The following is a 17,100-nucleotide window of genomic DNA, read 5'->3' on the forward strand; positions in this document are numbered from 1 at the left end:
CCGGGGCACGAACCCACGTCCCCTGCATCAGCAGGCGGACTCCCAACCACTGCACCACCAGGGAAGCCCGGGGTTGCTAATTTTTAAAAGTAAAAACGTGGTGCCTAGAGCAGCCAAAGGGGATGGGATTTCAAAATTCTGGGCATGTACCAGCTCTTTTCACTCAGGACTGCTTCCTTTTCTTCCAAGAAGCTTAGAAAGCCTGAAAGGCATCTGCTGTTTCCAGTATTAGGTGTTTTTAACATTCATTCTGTGTGATGCACAGTAGGAGATAAATTCCCAAATTAAAGTAAGTTCGGGGACTTCCCTGGTGGCACAGTGGTTAAGAATCTGCCTGCCAATGAAGGGGACACGGGTTCGAGCCCTGGTCTGGGAAGATCCCACATGCCATGGAGCAACTAAGCCTGTGCGCCACAACTACTGAGTCCGCGTGCCACAACTACTGAAGCCTACGCGCCTAGAGCCCGTGCTCTGCAACAAGCGAAGCCACCACAATGAGAAGCCTGCACACTGCAATGAAGAGTAGCCCCTGCTCGCCGCAAAAAGAGAAAGCCTGTGCGCAACAACGAAGACCTAATGCAGCCAAAAAAAAGTAAATTTGGTCTTGGTTGACTCCCACATTCGATGGGTCACTATTCAATTCTAGCTTTCGAACATCTCTGCAGCTTGATTCTTCCATAACTTCCTCATTTTGGTGCTTCTGAGCCTCGTCATCTCTCAGAGCCTCCTCCAGCCTCCCATCTCACCCTTCCAATCCTGAATTCTATAGATTTCTTTAGAATTCTACAGATTTCTTCAACACCTAATGTGGAGTAGACACATTGAGTGTTTGATGGTGAATATATGAATGAATGAGCCAGCAAGTAATGCCAGTGTTTTAGTGAAGGTTTACCATTTTATAAATCATAAATATTAACTCAAGCTCTGCTAAACAGAAACATGGCTTCTCGAGTGATCACAGACCCCAGAGGGAGCTGAACTGCTGAAGAGAGAGGCGATTCTCTCCACCTCTCATATCAGCTTCTCAGTGTGTTAACTTCATTCTTCTCACTGTGCACTTCAGCCTTTCTGCTTCTCTGTGCATGTGGCTACCTGACCAGCCTTATCTCCAGAGTCCCTAACACTTGAGTTCCTACAAACAGCCCAAGATAACTGGTGTTTCTCAGTCTCAATGTCAAATTCTACCCAAGGTCAAGTCAGTCAAGCACATGGGGCAGGTCAGAGAGTACAAAGTCACCTACCAAAAGCTGAACACTGGGCGGGGAGACAGAGAGAAGGGTCAGTGTGGGCTGGCAGGACATCTCAGAAGAGTCACCCACTCACTGATCTCTGAATGACCCAGGGCAAGCCAATCCTTCACTCTTGGCTTCAGTTTCTTCATTTGTTAAATGAGGGAGAGAGGACATCTGATAGGGCCATTTGATGCTTCAAAGAAGGCAGCTGGTATCAGCCTGGGGCAAAAACATATGTATTAACACTTCATTGGGTTATAAAACCTTGGGAAGTCTAATGAGAACCTGCTGCATAGCACGGGGGACTCTATTCAATGGGAAGGAAATCCAAAAAAGAGGAGATATATGTATACATATAGCTGATTCACTTTGCTGCATGGCAGAAACTAACACAACATTGTAAAGCAACTATATTCCAATTAAAAAAAAAAGAATCTACTGTATAGCACAGGGAACTCTACTCAATACTCTGTAATGACATATATGGGAAAAGAATCAAAAAGAATAGTGGATATATGTATATGTATAACTGATTCACTTTGCTGTACACCTGAAACTAACACAACATTGTAAATCAACTATACTGCAATAAAAATTAAAAAATAAAAAACAAACAAACAAAACCCTTGGGAAGTAGGAATAAGGGGAAATGGAATACGAGGCCAGGCAAGAGGAAGAGCAAATACAAGGGCTACATTATTGAGCTACTCACATGTTAAAGACAAGTGCACTGATTGCTCAGTCTTGCGGAAGTTGTATAATCCATTGCATCCCACCCAAATCTTTTAAACTCACCAAAACCAGGCTATTAGGAGACGAAAGGGAAAAGCGTTTTCCTGACATCTACTTCCCATCTCCCATTGGTCAATATTTTGCTCTACAAAGGACTAATCCCCCCACACTTCTGAGCTGAGTAATTCTGTCTCTCCAGGCAGCTGTTGGAGAAACACTTTCTACAATAGTCAGTTTCTCCTGATCAGTTGAAACCAGGTGTGGGGCTCAGGCATCTGTAGCAGTGACAGCAGCAGCAGTGTCCTGACTCTAAGACTGAGGTATAGAACTTGCTAAGGCCACTCAGGCAAGAGAGCAAGGTGAGCGGCCAACCCCCAGAGAGGGTAAGCAGACAGGGCTATGTGAAACTGTGATGATACATAAAGCGAGTCTGGCGTAATTTGCAAGACTCTTGTCAACTAGCTATGTGAACTGCAATCTTTTACTTTTATTTTTTTTAATTAACTTTTATTGGAGTATAGTTGCTTTACAATGTTGTGTTAGTTTCTGCTATACAGCAAAGTGAATCAGTTATAAGTGTACATATTTCCCCTCTTTTTTGGATTTCCTTCCCATTTAGGTCACCACAGGGCACTGAGTAGAGTCCCCTGTGCTATCCAGTAGGTCCTCATTAGTTATCTATTTTATACACAGTAGTGTATATATGTCAATCCCAACCTCCCAACTCATCCCACGCCTCCTTCCCCCCGTACCCAGTACCCATATGTCCATTCTCTACATCTGTGTGAACTGCAATCTTTTCAACCCAATTTTCTTGACATGAAAAGTGTAAGGCAAATGCAGCACACCAACAGTTAATGTTCAGGCAGCTCATTTTATCTGGGCTATAAGAATGAGGGGAGGGGGCTTCCCTGGTGGTTGAGAATCTGCCTGCTAATGCAGGGGACACGGGTTTGAGCACTGGTCTGGGAGGATCCCACATGCCGCGGAGCAACTAGGCCCGTGAGCCACAACTACTGAGCCTGCGTGTCTGGAGCCTGTGCTCCGCAGCAAGAGAGGCCGTGATAGTGAGAGGTCCGCGCACTGCAATGAAGAGTGGCCCCCGCTTGCCACAACTAGAGAAAGCCCTCGTACAGAAACGAAGACTCAACACAGCAAAAATAAAATAAATTAATTAATAAACTCCTACCCCCAACATCTTCAAAAAAGTAATAATAATAATGAGGGAAGGGTCTGATTCTGTCCTCACACGGAGCTCCTGCATTTTCGTCATTTAAGGAATTTCAGTGGGGAGGCCCACAGTGAAAAAATGGTTAGAGACAACCCAAAAAGTAGCTCACTGTGGACAGAGAATGTTATCTCTATAGAAGGGCTAGACATTCCAGACCTCAGAGAACAACTCAGATGCTGCGCCTCCATCCTGCTCTCTCCTTAGGGGCCAGGGCAGTGTTGACTGGGGACAAGCCTGGGCTCAGGGGAGGAGGTGGCCACTGATTCCAAGTGAAAGGAGAGAAACATCTCCCAGATATTCCATCTTCTTCCCTGCTTTCCTCTTCTCTTTTGTCCCCTACCTACCTCCCCTACTCCCTGCACCCCCTCCCCAGACTTCGAGGTAGTCCAGAGCTATGTGATTCACACCACACACAACATAGAGAGATAACCCAATGATCCACCCACGTCTCCTTCCCATCTTCCTTTCCTTTTTCCCTTCCTCCCTTCCTCCATCTTTTCCTTTATCTTACTTTCGAATTATCACACAGCTGATGGGGGAGAAAAGACAGTTTTCCTGCCTCGAGGGGCTCAGAGATATGGGGAGGAGGTGGACCCAGATGATGAACCAGATCAGTACTTCAACTGAGAAAGTTGAACCCAGGGGATGCAGTATCCACTTTTTTCTTTTGGTATGTTGTGTGTGTGAGTTCGTGTGCGTGCATGTGTGTTTGTGTGTGTGTGAGAGAGAAAGAGAGAGAGAGAGCACACGCACAAGAGAGAGCGAGAGAGAACGTAAAGATGATGTATAATATTCCAGTGTATGAATACGAATATACTACAGTTTCTTTGTTTTCTTCTTGACGGGTCGTTTCTAGTTTTCACTGCCAGCATCGTGTCTGCACACGTTCTGCTACGCATATTTACCAGTAATCTATTCCTGAGAACAAAGCAGCGCAAAAATGAGTGGCTTAAAACAATAATCATTTATTTGCTCGTACTTCTGCGATCTGGACCAGCCTCTGGGAACTTCTGCGGGCCTCACCCGGGTTCCCTCACGCAGTTGAAATCATCTGGGGCTTTGGCTGGCCTGAGATGGCCTCGGCCACACTCTGATGTTCGCTGGGGCTGTCAGCTGAAGCGCCCTGCGTCCTTTCTGGTTAGGGATAACCCAGACTTCTGCACATGGCAGTTGGATTCCAAGAGAGCCAATCTTGAAGCTGCAGGGTTCACTGGGGCCATGCCTTGAATGTCACACAAAGTTAGCTCTGCTGCATTTTATTGGTCAAAGCAAATCACATACTGACGCCTCCTCTCCATGGGAGGAGAGGCAAGACCTCATTGCAAGTGGTGTGCACCTGGGATGGCAGGACTTTGTGGCCATGCCTTTCAGTCTAGCACACAGCTAAACCCAGGCATGGAATTACTGGGTCAGAGCGTAGGCATTAATTTAGCGGAGCCATTTGTGCTCCCACCAATGTGTTCCTGAATCTTCCCATCTTTCTCCATCCTTGGTACTGTCGGTCTAATTTTAGCTGCGCTGGAGGGCGTAGTGGTATCTCATTGTGCTGTAATTTGATTTTCCTTGATTACTAACAAGGCTGAGCACCTTTTTCTGTGCTTATTGGCCATTTGTGTATCCTCTTTTGGAGGAAGTGATTTGTAGGAGTTCTTTATATAGTCTGGATATGAGTCAGTTGTCATTTTATTCCTCTTTCTCCCTTCCAGCCTGAGTGATTTTTCTCTTGATTCAAAAGGAAGTAACATTTGAGCTGAGATTTGAGGGATGATGAATAATTAAAGAAGAGCAGGGAGGTCTTAGAGTTAGAAACATGAACAGGGTTAGAAGGAAGACAAATAAACAGTGGGGCATTTGAGAAATGACCAGATTTCAAGATAGATGGAGTATAAAGAGAACAGGAGTAGCAGGGCAGATGCTGAAGAGGTGCGGCCAGGAGGTGAAGGGCCCCTTGGATGGAATGGAAAACAGCATGTTTTCACTGCACTTTGCCTTTTCTTTATTTAGCCCTCGAAAATTCCGCTTTAGATGTCCAGAGTTTGGGGACTAACAAGCTTATAGACACATAGAACTGTAATAAAATGATCATATGACCACAGACAGAAACAGAAGAGAGAGAATGGCCACATTTGGGGGCCGCACATGGGTAGAGAGAGAGAGGGAGAGAGGAAGAAGGACTCAGTAGGAGATTGAAGAAAGAAGCATAGAGTTGAAGAGACAGAAACAAACTTCTTGTGAATATACTTAATAATATACAGCGTCTTTGGATGGTAGGGATTTTACAGAAAATCTTACAGGAACACACAAACACAAGTGCAACAAGATCAGACTGAGATGGCATTATCAGAATAATGCATTTGGAAGAAGCAGAAAATGATCTGAAGCAGAAAGATACAACCTAGACTGTTAACCACAGTTAATTCTGAAGAGATGAGTGGCTTCAAGGTGGGCTGGGGGCGTGTAAAGGGTACTCTTCTTCTTTATATAGTTAAGTGTGATTTGGGCTTTTTTTTTTTTAAACAAAGTATCTATTCATGGATTAAAAGTTTTAAAAGGCAATACACCCATCTCTCAACTTTAGCCGAGAAAAGCTGCTGACTTCCTGTTTAATAGAGGAATAGAAATTGATCAATAACTGCTCAGGGTAGTGGGGTAAGAGGAAGGATGACACGCATCAGAGAAGGAAAACTCAGGCATTGTGACACCTGCCCAGAGAAGCCTGAGGGACAAAAAGTCCACATGGAGGGGCCGTGCTGGCAGAGCATGGCCAGTGAGGGACCCGGGGCTGGCAGGGCATCAATTCTGGGAGACCATTTCTCCTTATTCGTGGGAGACCTCATGACCAACACCCATTTTGGAAGCTCTGAGTCCAGGAATTAGGTAATTGACATGAGGAGAAGCAAAGCAGAAAACCCAGGTTTGACAGACCTCAGCAGGGGGAGCTCTGGAACGAGCTTTATTTCCTAACATTCGTGAGCAAAAAGGCAATCCCCTTGTCCATCCTCTGCCTCAGATCTGTTCAACCAGAGAGGAGGATGTAGCATTGCATTATTTGAGCTATTCTGAGAGCCTGAATGAGGTGGGTGAGAACTCAGACATCTGCTCGAATACTGGGGACTACAACATGGAAATGGACAGCTGGATTGCTTTTGTTTTACAATATTTCCCCCCTACGACAATGGTGATAAATGTTTAGTTTAGGAAGTACAGCAAAAAGGAAAACTCTTCATAATCCTGTCACCATTTTGGTGTATTTCCTACTGGTCTTTTTGATGCACACCTAGAACTACACTGCATTAAACCATTATTTATGAGGTAACCTATTAAGTGTGACTCATTGCTAAATGCTGAGGCTACAACAGTGAACAAGATAGACTCAGACCTTTCCTTATGGAAACTTAGACTTTAGTGAGGCCGACAGACAGAAAACAAAGTTTCTGTTATCACAAAACTGCATTTGTGATAAGTGTCATGCAGTCAACCCAGTAAGAGCTTTGCACGTTTTACTGCTTGCTCTCTCCTAGGCGTCATGCCAACCGCTTTACGTGTGGTTACGTGTTTTATATACACTGTCTCATTTAATCTTCACAAAGTCAGGTAGTTTGCCGCTATCACCACAGTCACCCCTGCCATGTTACGGATGAAGAAATAAACCCAGAGAAGTTAAATAACCAAGCAAGGTGGCATAACTTGGGATCAAACTGGGACACGGCTGTATCTAGAGTCTATAACAGCCTTGCTGCTCAGATCAGCTCTGTAGAATACATGACCCTTTTCTCTCTTCTTCCCTTGCTAGGTCTGATCGCCACTGTGGCTCAGAGACTCTAAGCTGTAGCCAGTATGATGGATGACAACACCGAATTAAGGACTGATGGAAACTCACTTTTAAAGGCCGTGTGGCTGGGGAGGCTCAGGCTGACCAGACTCCTCCTGGAAGGGGGTGCTTATATCAACGAAAGCAACGACAAAGGCGAAACGGCTCTCATGGTGGCATGTATCACCAAACATGTGGACCAGCAGAGCATCAGTAAGTCCAAGATGGTGAAGTACCTGCTGGACAACAGGGCAGACCCCAATATTCAGGATAAGTCTGGCAAGACCGCCCTCATCCATGCTTGCATCAGAAGAGCTGGGGGAGAAGTGGTCTCCTTGCTACTGGAGAATGGAGCAGACCCCAGCCTCGAGGATCGCACAGGGGCTTCAGCTCTGGTTTACGCAATAAATGCAGATGACCAGGATGCATTGAAACATCTCCTGGATGCCTGCAAAGCCAAAGGCAAGGAGGTGATTATTATAACAACGGATAAATCATCTTCAGGCACCAAAACCACCAAACAGTATCTTAATGTCCCTCCTTCACCCAAAGAGGAAGACAGACAGTCACCTCCACTGTGTGCATCTCCCTCGGGTATTGAACTGAAGGCTCCAGGCCTAGGCTCTCCACCCAGTGAGAAGGAAGATGACTTCTTTAGCCTCCAGTCAGGGCATCCAGGTGGCTGCAACACCTCCAAGCCTCCTAATGAACCTGGGTCACTCACTAGGAAGGTCGGGAACCTCAAAAGGGCCCGTTTGCCTCAACTGAAGAGGCTCCAATCTGAGCCCTGGGGCCTGATCGCACCCTCCGTGTTGGCCGCCTCTGTGCGCCAGGATGAGAGCCATGGCGCAGGTGCAGACAGCGAGGTCATCAAAAGCATCAGTGACATGTCCTTCCCCAAAAGGGGCCCCCTTTCCAGAACCAACAGTACTGATGGCAAAGACCCCAGCCTCTTCCTCACGGTCACGGAGCAGGTTCTGAAGATTCCAGCCTCTTCGGCACCAGCCTCGTGGAAGGCAGCCTACGAGAAAAGTCAGCCTCCCCACTCACGTCTGGCCAGAAGAGGAACTCTCCCTATTGACCAAGAGAAGAGTGGTATTGGCCCATCAGGCCCCTCTGCTCTCAAAGATGCAGTGTCCCTCAAACGGCTGGAAAATGACCTCTATGATTTAGATTTACAGCCAGGGGCCGATCCGCCCAACTCCATTTCCCTTGAATCAGGCAAAGGACCCTTAGATCGGAAGAAGCTCAACAACTCCCACTTGTCTCTTTTCCAGGGTTCCAGGGAGGCCCTGGATGCTGTGCCCTGCACATCTCCCAGCTCAGCGCACCACAGGCCACCCCATCTTCTAGAAAGACGGGGTTCCGGAACTCTGCTACTAGACCGAATTTCTCAGACCAGGCCTGGCTTCCTTCCGCCTTTAAATGTAAATCTGAACCCACCTATCCCGGATATTAGATCGAGCAGCAAACCTTCCTCTCCACTCGCTAGTGGCTTAAAATCCATGGTACCTGTTGCTCCAAGTTCACCAAAGAGAGTTGACTTGAGAAGTAAAAAGAAGCTCCTCAGAAGGCATTCTATGCAAGTTGAACAGATGAAGCAGCTGTCTGACTTTGAAGAAATCATGACCTAGAAGCTTTTTCAGTGAGGTTGTTTTTTTTTTTTACATCTATGTAGTTTATGAAAAGTACCATAATCTAGACCAACACGGTCATGCAGAGTCCCTGCGTCTTGATCACTCCTTACTGTTGGCGTGTGGCTGCTTCAGAAGAGATGGAAACGGTGCTGCTTCCCTTCTGAAAGAACATCTGGGTTTTTATAGGCCTACTTGAAAAGAGCCCAGTATAATTGGGTTTTGGAGATGAAAAAATCTCCAGAGGAAGAAAACCTTTGGAGTTTGAAAGTCACACCGCAGGTACAATGATCTAAGCAGCTGACACCCATTATTTTCTATCAGACAAACAATTTAAATCACAAGATGGTATCTGGAGGATGTCATGTGTAATAAATCTATAAAGTGCCTACAAAGAAAACGAGGCTTTTTCGAATGTGCAAAAGCTCAAAACCAATCTTTGGGCTGTTAAATATGGGTATCCGTGTTACATCTGGAGGAACAGAAGTAGAATTCTCCCATCAGAGAGGTTCTGGTATTCGGGTCCTGCCTCTTACCATGTCACGGGGCACTGGCTAGTGTAGCATAGTTGAGATCTTTCAGAACTCCGGTAACAGGCTTTATCCATGCACTAATTCGGGTGTGCTTTGAGTCCCCAAATATTAGATCTACGTGTCCCCCAAATTCTGTTGTGTCACAGTACCTGGTGCCTCAGAGACGAATCTTGCCCAGAAATGAAACTGGCCTTGGCCTCCTGCCCTGACACAGGTTCTGTGTTGAAATCTTGTGAAAAACAGTCAGGGGCTATTAGCTAATTTGGAGTTTTGTACATACAACTCATAGAATAGACCCATAAGAAGCGTTTCCTGATTATTCTTTAAAAAAAAAAAAAACTTGGTAAGATCTCCCCAAACTAGAATGATACATGGTGACGGGAGATGCTCATATTACAAGGTAGAGTAGATGGTTCTCAGGCCAGAGGCAGTGGGGACCACTTGTAGCCTGAAAATTTTAAGGGATGCAAACTCTCACTTCCCCTTCACTTTTCTGGGAAATTCAAGAACATCTGGTTTCTTGGCCTGAATTAACTATGTGATGGGAGATTTGTAGAAATAACCTGTACAACCTTTTCAAGCCACTTTGTACGAACCCAAGAATGGAAGCAGACATTTAGCACGTTTGGTGTAATGTAACCACAATCTAGATGAAGATATTTCTTGTTATTTTCCCATTTATTGTCTTCTTTCATGCTGCTTAGATATGTTTGCTCTATGGTTAAAAAAATTCAGTAGTCCTTGGGGATAGCATCACATAGAGGAAAGAGGAGAGACTTTGAGACTTGGGTTTGTATCTCTATTTCACCATTTACCAGCTGCGTGACCTTGAGGAAGTGGCTTAATAACTTCTCCAAGCCTCCACTCCCTCATCTGTAAAATGGGGTTAGTAATGCTTCACCTTACAAGTTTGAGAATTAAATGAGATAATGTATGAAAGTGCCTGTAACTGTACCTGGCACAGGTAGAAGTAATTGGAAAAGAGGCAGCTGATTTTCATACTCCTTTAGACCTCCGAAGCCTCAAAATCTCAAATAATACCTAATACCCTACACAAAGTGAAGCAAAGTCTAGCTGAAATATTCAAAGGGCCCCTTGAGATTCTCAGGGGTTCTGTCAATACTGAGCCTTAAACGCACTTGTAGAGTAAAGAAATTCTGCCACAGAAGCTCTGCATATCAGACCATTTCTATAATGACATTTGCTAGAAATGTATCTGTATATCCCAATCAAAAGTGCTAATGATGGTTATAAATACACCGAGTGTTTGTTCTTTAGTAATTCCTTTAGGGAAGGCACTATGGGTCTTTCGGGCTGGATAATTCTTCCCTGTGGGAGACTGTCCTGTACGTTGTAAGCTGTTTAGCAGCATTCCTGGTCTCTACCCATTAGATATCAGTAGCATCCTCATCGTAAATTGTGACAACCAAAAACGCTTTCAGACGTGGCCAGACATCTCCTGGAGGTGGTATCACCTTAGCTGATCACCACTGCTCTAGGAGAACGATTGTGTACACGGTAGAAATATGCCAAGAGCAACCAAACTGCATGAAGGTGTAGGTCTGGCTGGTTGGCTAGGCTGTCCCACTAACTTAAGGGCGATTCAAACTGTAACTTAGTAAGATGACTTATATACAACGTGGGCCTTCAGAATTCTTGACCTCAGTGCTAATGGCCTCTTGTACTTGGCAGGAAGGGAAGAAAATGAGAAGAATAGCACATAAGCTAGTGAAAATCTAGGGCTCATGACCTGGGTTGGGTGTCCCAACCCATACGCTTTTCAGGACCATTTAGATGGTAATAGTTCTCACCGACTGGACATGTTTACAGGCAAAGCAACAACTCTGATGTATTAAAGAGAGAACCAGACAGACAACCATTGTTCTCAGCAGCTCATTAAAGGAACACACACACGCTACACATTTTAAGTACTTTTCCAATGGTCGTCAGTGTCAGTTAAAACCAACGTCTGCCAGTATTGATAGTATCTAACTGGGGCGATAGCAAGACACTGCATAAGAGAATTTTTCTAAACCTTTAGCTAAGATTTGAAAGCCTAATTTATCCTAAGTAGTGAATGTGGTACATTCATAGCAATTAGCTTAGGTGAAACACTAAACATGATGAGTTGCCCGTTTGGAATAGCCTGTCCATCCATCACACAGATGCGTCACAGCAGGTACGCTCATGCCACTTACTGCCTGCATCCATCAGTTGTGACCTTTCCATTGGCCTTTCTGTAGACGGTCATCAGGATAGTACCTTGTTTCATCACTATCTGACGATGCATTAGTTGAATTAGACTGTTCCAAACTAGGACAACCACTGCAATACTTAATTACGGTTAACGCATACATGGGCAATTTTCTTCGTGTTAACAAACCTCAGAGAGATGCTTTTTAAAAGCCTATTTAGATTGAATCACACTTCCTAGATCAGAGATTTGGGGGAGCCTAGGGTCACTACAGAAGATAGCCACAAACTAGTTTCAATAACTCATCTACTTAAGACTCTCTGCAATGTTTATCAAAATATATTATAGAATGTGAGTCTAAAGTTTCAAATCTGGAATTTGGGTTCAATTTCTAGACATTCTAAAGCCTTTGTTTGTTTGCTTAAGTCCATCGTCGAGCCTCTTAGAATTTCATCAAGTAAATGCAGGTTTTGTCTGAACTTCCTCCTTCGTGTGTGTTGGTACTTCAGATGTATCGTGCGTTGCTTGAACTGGCTCTCTACAGTGTTCTATCCTAGTCTCGAGCTGACGATGTGCTCAAGGATGTATCAAAATCCATGTAATGGAACTGTTTAGATATTTCTAATATGTCAATAAAAGATATATTACAATCCTTCAATAGTAAGTATTTCCCATTTTTCTTAGTGAAATCTCAATTATAAATATTACCTTTTCCTTAAGATGGGTTTGGCATGACTGCCTGGTAACATCGACCTGAGCAAACACCTACTATTTTATGTACACGTGATTTAGAAAATGAATTTTTAACTACACAGGTAGTATAGTTTCTTTTTTGGTTAAAAAAAAAAGCGCTAAGAATGAGACGGTGCATTGCCGCAATGGGGGTGAATTCTTTTCCTCTGGCCCTTCTGCTCGGTTCCCCCCAGGGTTGCACCTGCCATCTGCTACTGGTAAGGTCCCTGGATATCCCTCCTTGGGCCCTATTTCTAATGTCGATGAATGTTAATATAAGCTGATTTCTCTTAGCTCTTACTCCAGGGCAGGCTGGTAAGTATCAAATAAACCAGGTGGATGGTCTCTCTTCTCTCTTAAACTCTAGAATTCTGTGATTCAGACTTCATCCAGACTTCCTGATTCCCTGGAAAGTTCCAAACCTTACCCCTAGGTTCCTTCCTAGACGGTTGAAATAAATTATATTGTTTTGTGCCCGTCTCAGCCTGTTGATAACCAATGTTATGGCTGGACCAGCCCTTGTGGTTCTTATTGGTTGCAAGAAGCCCTCAGCAATAATCATCAGGAAACTTTGAAAAAAAAAGGTTTGTTGCTTACAGGTCCTGAAAATTACGTGGCACACCTGGGGTCACACAGTGAGGCTGTGGGTAGACAGAGGGCCCAGGCCTGGGGTTCTGCTTTTATTGGGGTCCAAGCTGAGGACCTAGGGTTTCATGGGCTCACTCTTTATGAGTGAACTTAAAACATAAGAGAAGGAATTTAAAGTGTGAGAAGAGAAAAAACAAGGGGTCCAAATGGTCAGTCACTGAAATCAACCAAGATCTCTAAAACAAAGCTGGGGAGTGGGTGGGGGCATGACCTGGCTCTTTATTTAGTCCTTTGTGGCTGGCAATGTGTATTTATCGAGATAGCCATCTCTGAGGTGGAGGCCACCTTTGAAGTGGATGCCTCAGCCATCAAAATTAAGTCAGGCACTTGCATGGCAAAAAGAAAAGCCAGCTGTCTGGGGGCTTACACTACAGTTAATGAGGGGGAGAAAAGGGAAGCAACCTAAGTGTCCATCAACAGACAAATGGATAAAGAAGATGTGGTATTTACATATATACAATGGAATATCACTCAGCCATAAAAAGAAACGAAATAGTGCCATTTGCAGAGACCTGGATGGACCTAGAGATTGTCATACAGAGTGAAGTAAGTCAGAAAGAGAAAAACAAATATCGTATAATATCGCTTATATTTGGAATCTAGAAAAATGGTACAGATGAACTTATTTGCAAAAGTGAAATACAGACACAGATGTAGAGAACAAACTTATGCATACCAAGGGGGGAAGCGGGGGTGGGATGAACTGGGAGATTGGGATCGACATATATACACTACTCTGTATAAAATAGATAACTAATGAGAACCTACTGTATAGCACAGGGAACTCTACTCAATGCTCTGTGGTGACCTAAATGGGAAGGAAATCCAAAAAACAGGGGATATATGTATACACATAGCTGATTCACTTTGCTGTACAGCAGAAACTAACACAACATTGTAAAGCAACTATACTCCATTAAAATTTTTTTAAAAAGCGGGGGAGGGGAAAGGACTAGTTTGAGCATGTCTTTTCCTCACTTCTTTCTGCAGGAAAGGGAGGTCAATGTTGTTTCCAGCTCCTCTGAGGACAGATTAGGAGGGACCCCCTGGGAGGAGAAGAAAGTGCTGGGGGAGGTGGAGGTGTGATGAGGGACAAGGCCCCCCCGAGTGAGGGAGTACATTCCCAAGATTATAGGAGGCTCAGAAGTTGGGGTCCCTTGTGTAGAACTTGCTCCTTTCCAGAGCAAAACCTTAGAGGGGAGTGGCTAGATGTGTGTTGACTTAAAAAAATGTACAACGTGAGAGTTGCGAGTTAAGTTTTATTTGGGGCAAAATGAGGACTGCAGCCTGGGAGACAGCATTTCACATAGCTCTGAGAAACTGCTCCAAAGAGGCAGGGGGGAAGGTCAGTATATATGTGATTTTGGTGAAGGGGGTGTACATACAATGAAGCACATATATATATTTTTTAATATACTTGGCAGTTTGCACTGTTTTTTTTTAAATAAATTTATTTGTTTGTTTTCGGCTGAGTTGGGTCTTTGCTGTGCACAGGCTTTCTCTAGTTGCGGCGAGCGGGGGCTACTCTTCGTTGCGGTGCACGGGCTTCTCATTGCGGTGGCTTCTCTTGTTGCAGAGCACGGGCTCTAGGCATGTGGGCTTCAGTAGTTGTGGCACACAGGCTCAGTAGTTGTGGCTCGTGGGCTCTAGAGTGCAGGCTCAATAGCTGTGGTGCACGGGCTTAGTTGCTTCGCGGCATGAGGGATCTTCCCGGACCAGGGCTCGAACCCGTGTCCCCTGCATTGGCAGGCAGATTCTTAACCATTGCACCACCAGGGAAGCCCAAGCACATATTTTTTGCAGAAGGTTCTGCTAGTCTCCTGAGGGTTACTGCTAGTCACGAGGAGCAGATGTCACCATGAAGGAATTTAGTGCTTTTCTAGATGTGAGGAGATGCAAGAATTGGGCTCATAAAATTGGCTCCTGAAAATATCTATCTGAAGACCTGTTTGCCCAGTTTTTCCCAGAGCACAGAGGGCCTCATTCCTGATCTCCACCTGAACTCCTTTCAGGGGGTGTTGAAGGTCAGCAGCTGCAGCGGCACCTGCTTTAATCCTTGTAGATGTAGATGGCAAGTGCCCACGACAAGTGCCAATTTGTAGTTGACATGTGCATCTTGGGAGAATAGGCCTGGGTCAAGCTGGGCAGGAGGGCAGCTGAGGCACTTGCCTGGAAGAAACACTGGAGCTTGGACAGTGAACACATCGGCACAAGGATCCCAGGGCTCCCTGAACCTGAAGGCTGTGCACTGCTTAAGGCATCTACAGAACACAGTGGAGAGAGCTCCACCATGGCTGAGATGGATTTTCTTATCAGTGTTGGGAAGGAGGGGTTGGGAAGTACAGTCAATTTTAACTTGATTTAGCAAAGTAAAGAAATGTGACATTTCTCACATCCAAAGGTTAATGAGGTGAAATTCACAGCAGTGTCCTATTGTTAGGGGAGCCACTGATGGAAAACGCCAGGCCCTGGCCAAACGGGTTAGTAACTACTTGCATGAGTTATCTTACCACAGGAGGTCCTGGTAAGGAACGTGGAACTAACAAGCTACCACCAACTGGAAGAATTCAGGAAAGGTCAAAAGAGACACCAGTCCATATATCCTACCAACTTCCCAGGATCCTCCTCACTGAAATCCATCCTGGCTGAGCGATGCATGTGCCACCAGGAAGGACCCTGAGTCAGAATGATTGGCCAGAGACAACCTGGAAACTAATCCCATCACCATAAAACCCGAGACTGCAAACCACATGGCAGAGCAGTCCCCCTGGGTTCACTTACCCTGCTGCCCCCCGCCCGGGCTTCCCTTCCCAATAGTGTCCTGCTTTGTCAGCATGTGTGTCTCCTCAGACAATTCATTTCCGAGTGTTAGACAAGAGTCCATTCTTGGGCCGTTGAAGGGGTTCCCCTTCCTGCAACACTACGGTCCAAGTTACAAAACGGCACGCATGCAGTAGGAAGGAAGAAAACTTGCTCACACTTGGAATTTATCTGTGGCAAGACATCAAGAATAAGAAGCAGATCTCAGAAAAAGAAAGGAGGTAAGTATTTTAGAACTGTAGCATTATCTAATAAGTCAACACAGAAATAAGTGTCTGGTAATTCTCACCAGGACACCTTAGCTGAAGGTGAAGTTGTGATCCAATTCCAGTAGACTGACTGTGAAAGCACGGAGTTAAAAATCTAGCAATTTTCATCGGAGAAAAGGGTAATCATTACGCATGAGGATTGGGGCCGGGGGAGAGGAAGAGAAAAAAGTGAAAGGCTAGAAGAGGTCAAGGTTGATGAAATAAAAATTCACATTTTAAGGCAAGACAAGAAAAATTGAAACATCAAAACTTTTTCTCTGTCCTTTGACCTCCTTCTCCACCCCCCACTCCGGTGTGCCCTGTGCAACTGCATTGCATGTTAACCAGACCTCCCGAATGGCAGGAACCCTGGGAGATACTGGGCCTCACCTAATGGAAGTTCTGAGCTTAAAGCCTTATGACCCACGAATGTCGCTAGTTATATTACTTGTATTCTGCCTGTTTCACAAGATTATTGTTCATTGCATTACCAAATGTGTGACGGAGCCACAGATAAAATTAATGATGGGGCTTCCCTGGTGGCGCAGTGGTTGAGAGTCAGCCTGCCGATGCAGGGGACGTGGGTTCGTGCCCCGGTCCGGGAAGATCCCACATGCCGCGGAGCGGCTGGGCCCGTGAGCCATGGCCGCTGAGCCTGTGCATCCGGAGCCTGTGCTCCACAACGGGAGAGGCCACAACAGTGAGAGGCCCGCGTACAGCAAAAAACAAAACAAAACAAAAAAAACAAACAAAATTAATGATGATTAGGCAGTTTGCAATGATTGATCAAAATATATAGTTCTATAAGATCAACAACTGTAATAGTGTAAGTAGATATGGGAAGAAGCAGTAAGAGGGAACCATTTCCTGGACCATAACAGACTAGTAAGACAGGTGATCCAGAGGCTTTTGGCTACTGTTAACAGAGCCTAGTCCAGTAATAGCATGTAAAGTGACCTATCAACAAAATCCTCACTTGACCTGGGAATGAGCATTCCCAGTGCCATGGGACAAATTGGTCACAAAATGCTCCCCAAACGTTGGTTGAAATTAAGAGTAAAAGGGGGCTTCCCTGGTGGCGCAGTGGTTGAGAGTCCGCCTGCCGATGCAGGGGACACGGGTTCGTGCCCCGGTCCAGGAAGATCCCACGTGCTGCGGAGCGGCTGGGCCCGTGAGCCATGGCCGCTGAGCCTGCGCGTCCGGAGCCTGTGCTCCGCAACGGGAGAGGCCACAACAGTGAGAGGCCCACGTACCACAAAAAAAAAAAAAAAAAAAGAGTAAAAGG

At 45.3% G+C, this 17,100-nt stretch overlaps 1 protein-coding gene across 1 annotated transcript; it reads left to right on the plus strand.

The window, feature by feature from the left end:
- Positions 1-7,032: 7,032 nt before the first annotated feature.
- ANKRD34C (ankyrin repeat domain 34C) lies at positions 7,033-8,640 on the plus strand. The gene has a single exon (XM_024742811.1). The coding sequence runs from the start codon at positions 7,033-7,035 to the stop codon at positions 8,638-8,640; it is 1,608 nt and encodes a 535-aa protein (XP_024598579.1).
- Positions 8,641-17,100: the final 8,460 nt, after the last annotated feature.

Source organism: Neophocaena asiaeorientalis, unplaced genomic scaffold, assembly GCF_003031525.2.
Source record: "Neophocaena asiaeorientalis asiaeorientalis breed wild unplaced genomic scaffold, Neophocaena_asiaeorientalis_V1.1 scaffold155, whole genome shotgun sequence".
In the NCBI taxonomy this organism is placed as follows: Eukaryota; Metazoa; Chordata; class Mammalia; order Artiodactyla; family Phocoenidae; genus Neophocaena; species Neophocaena asiaeorientalis.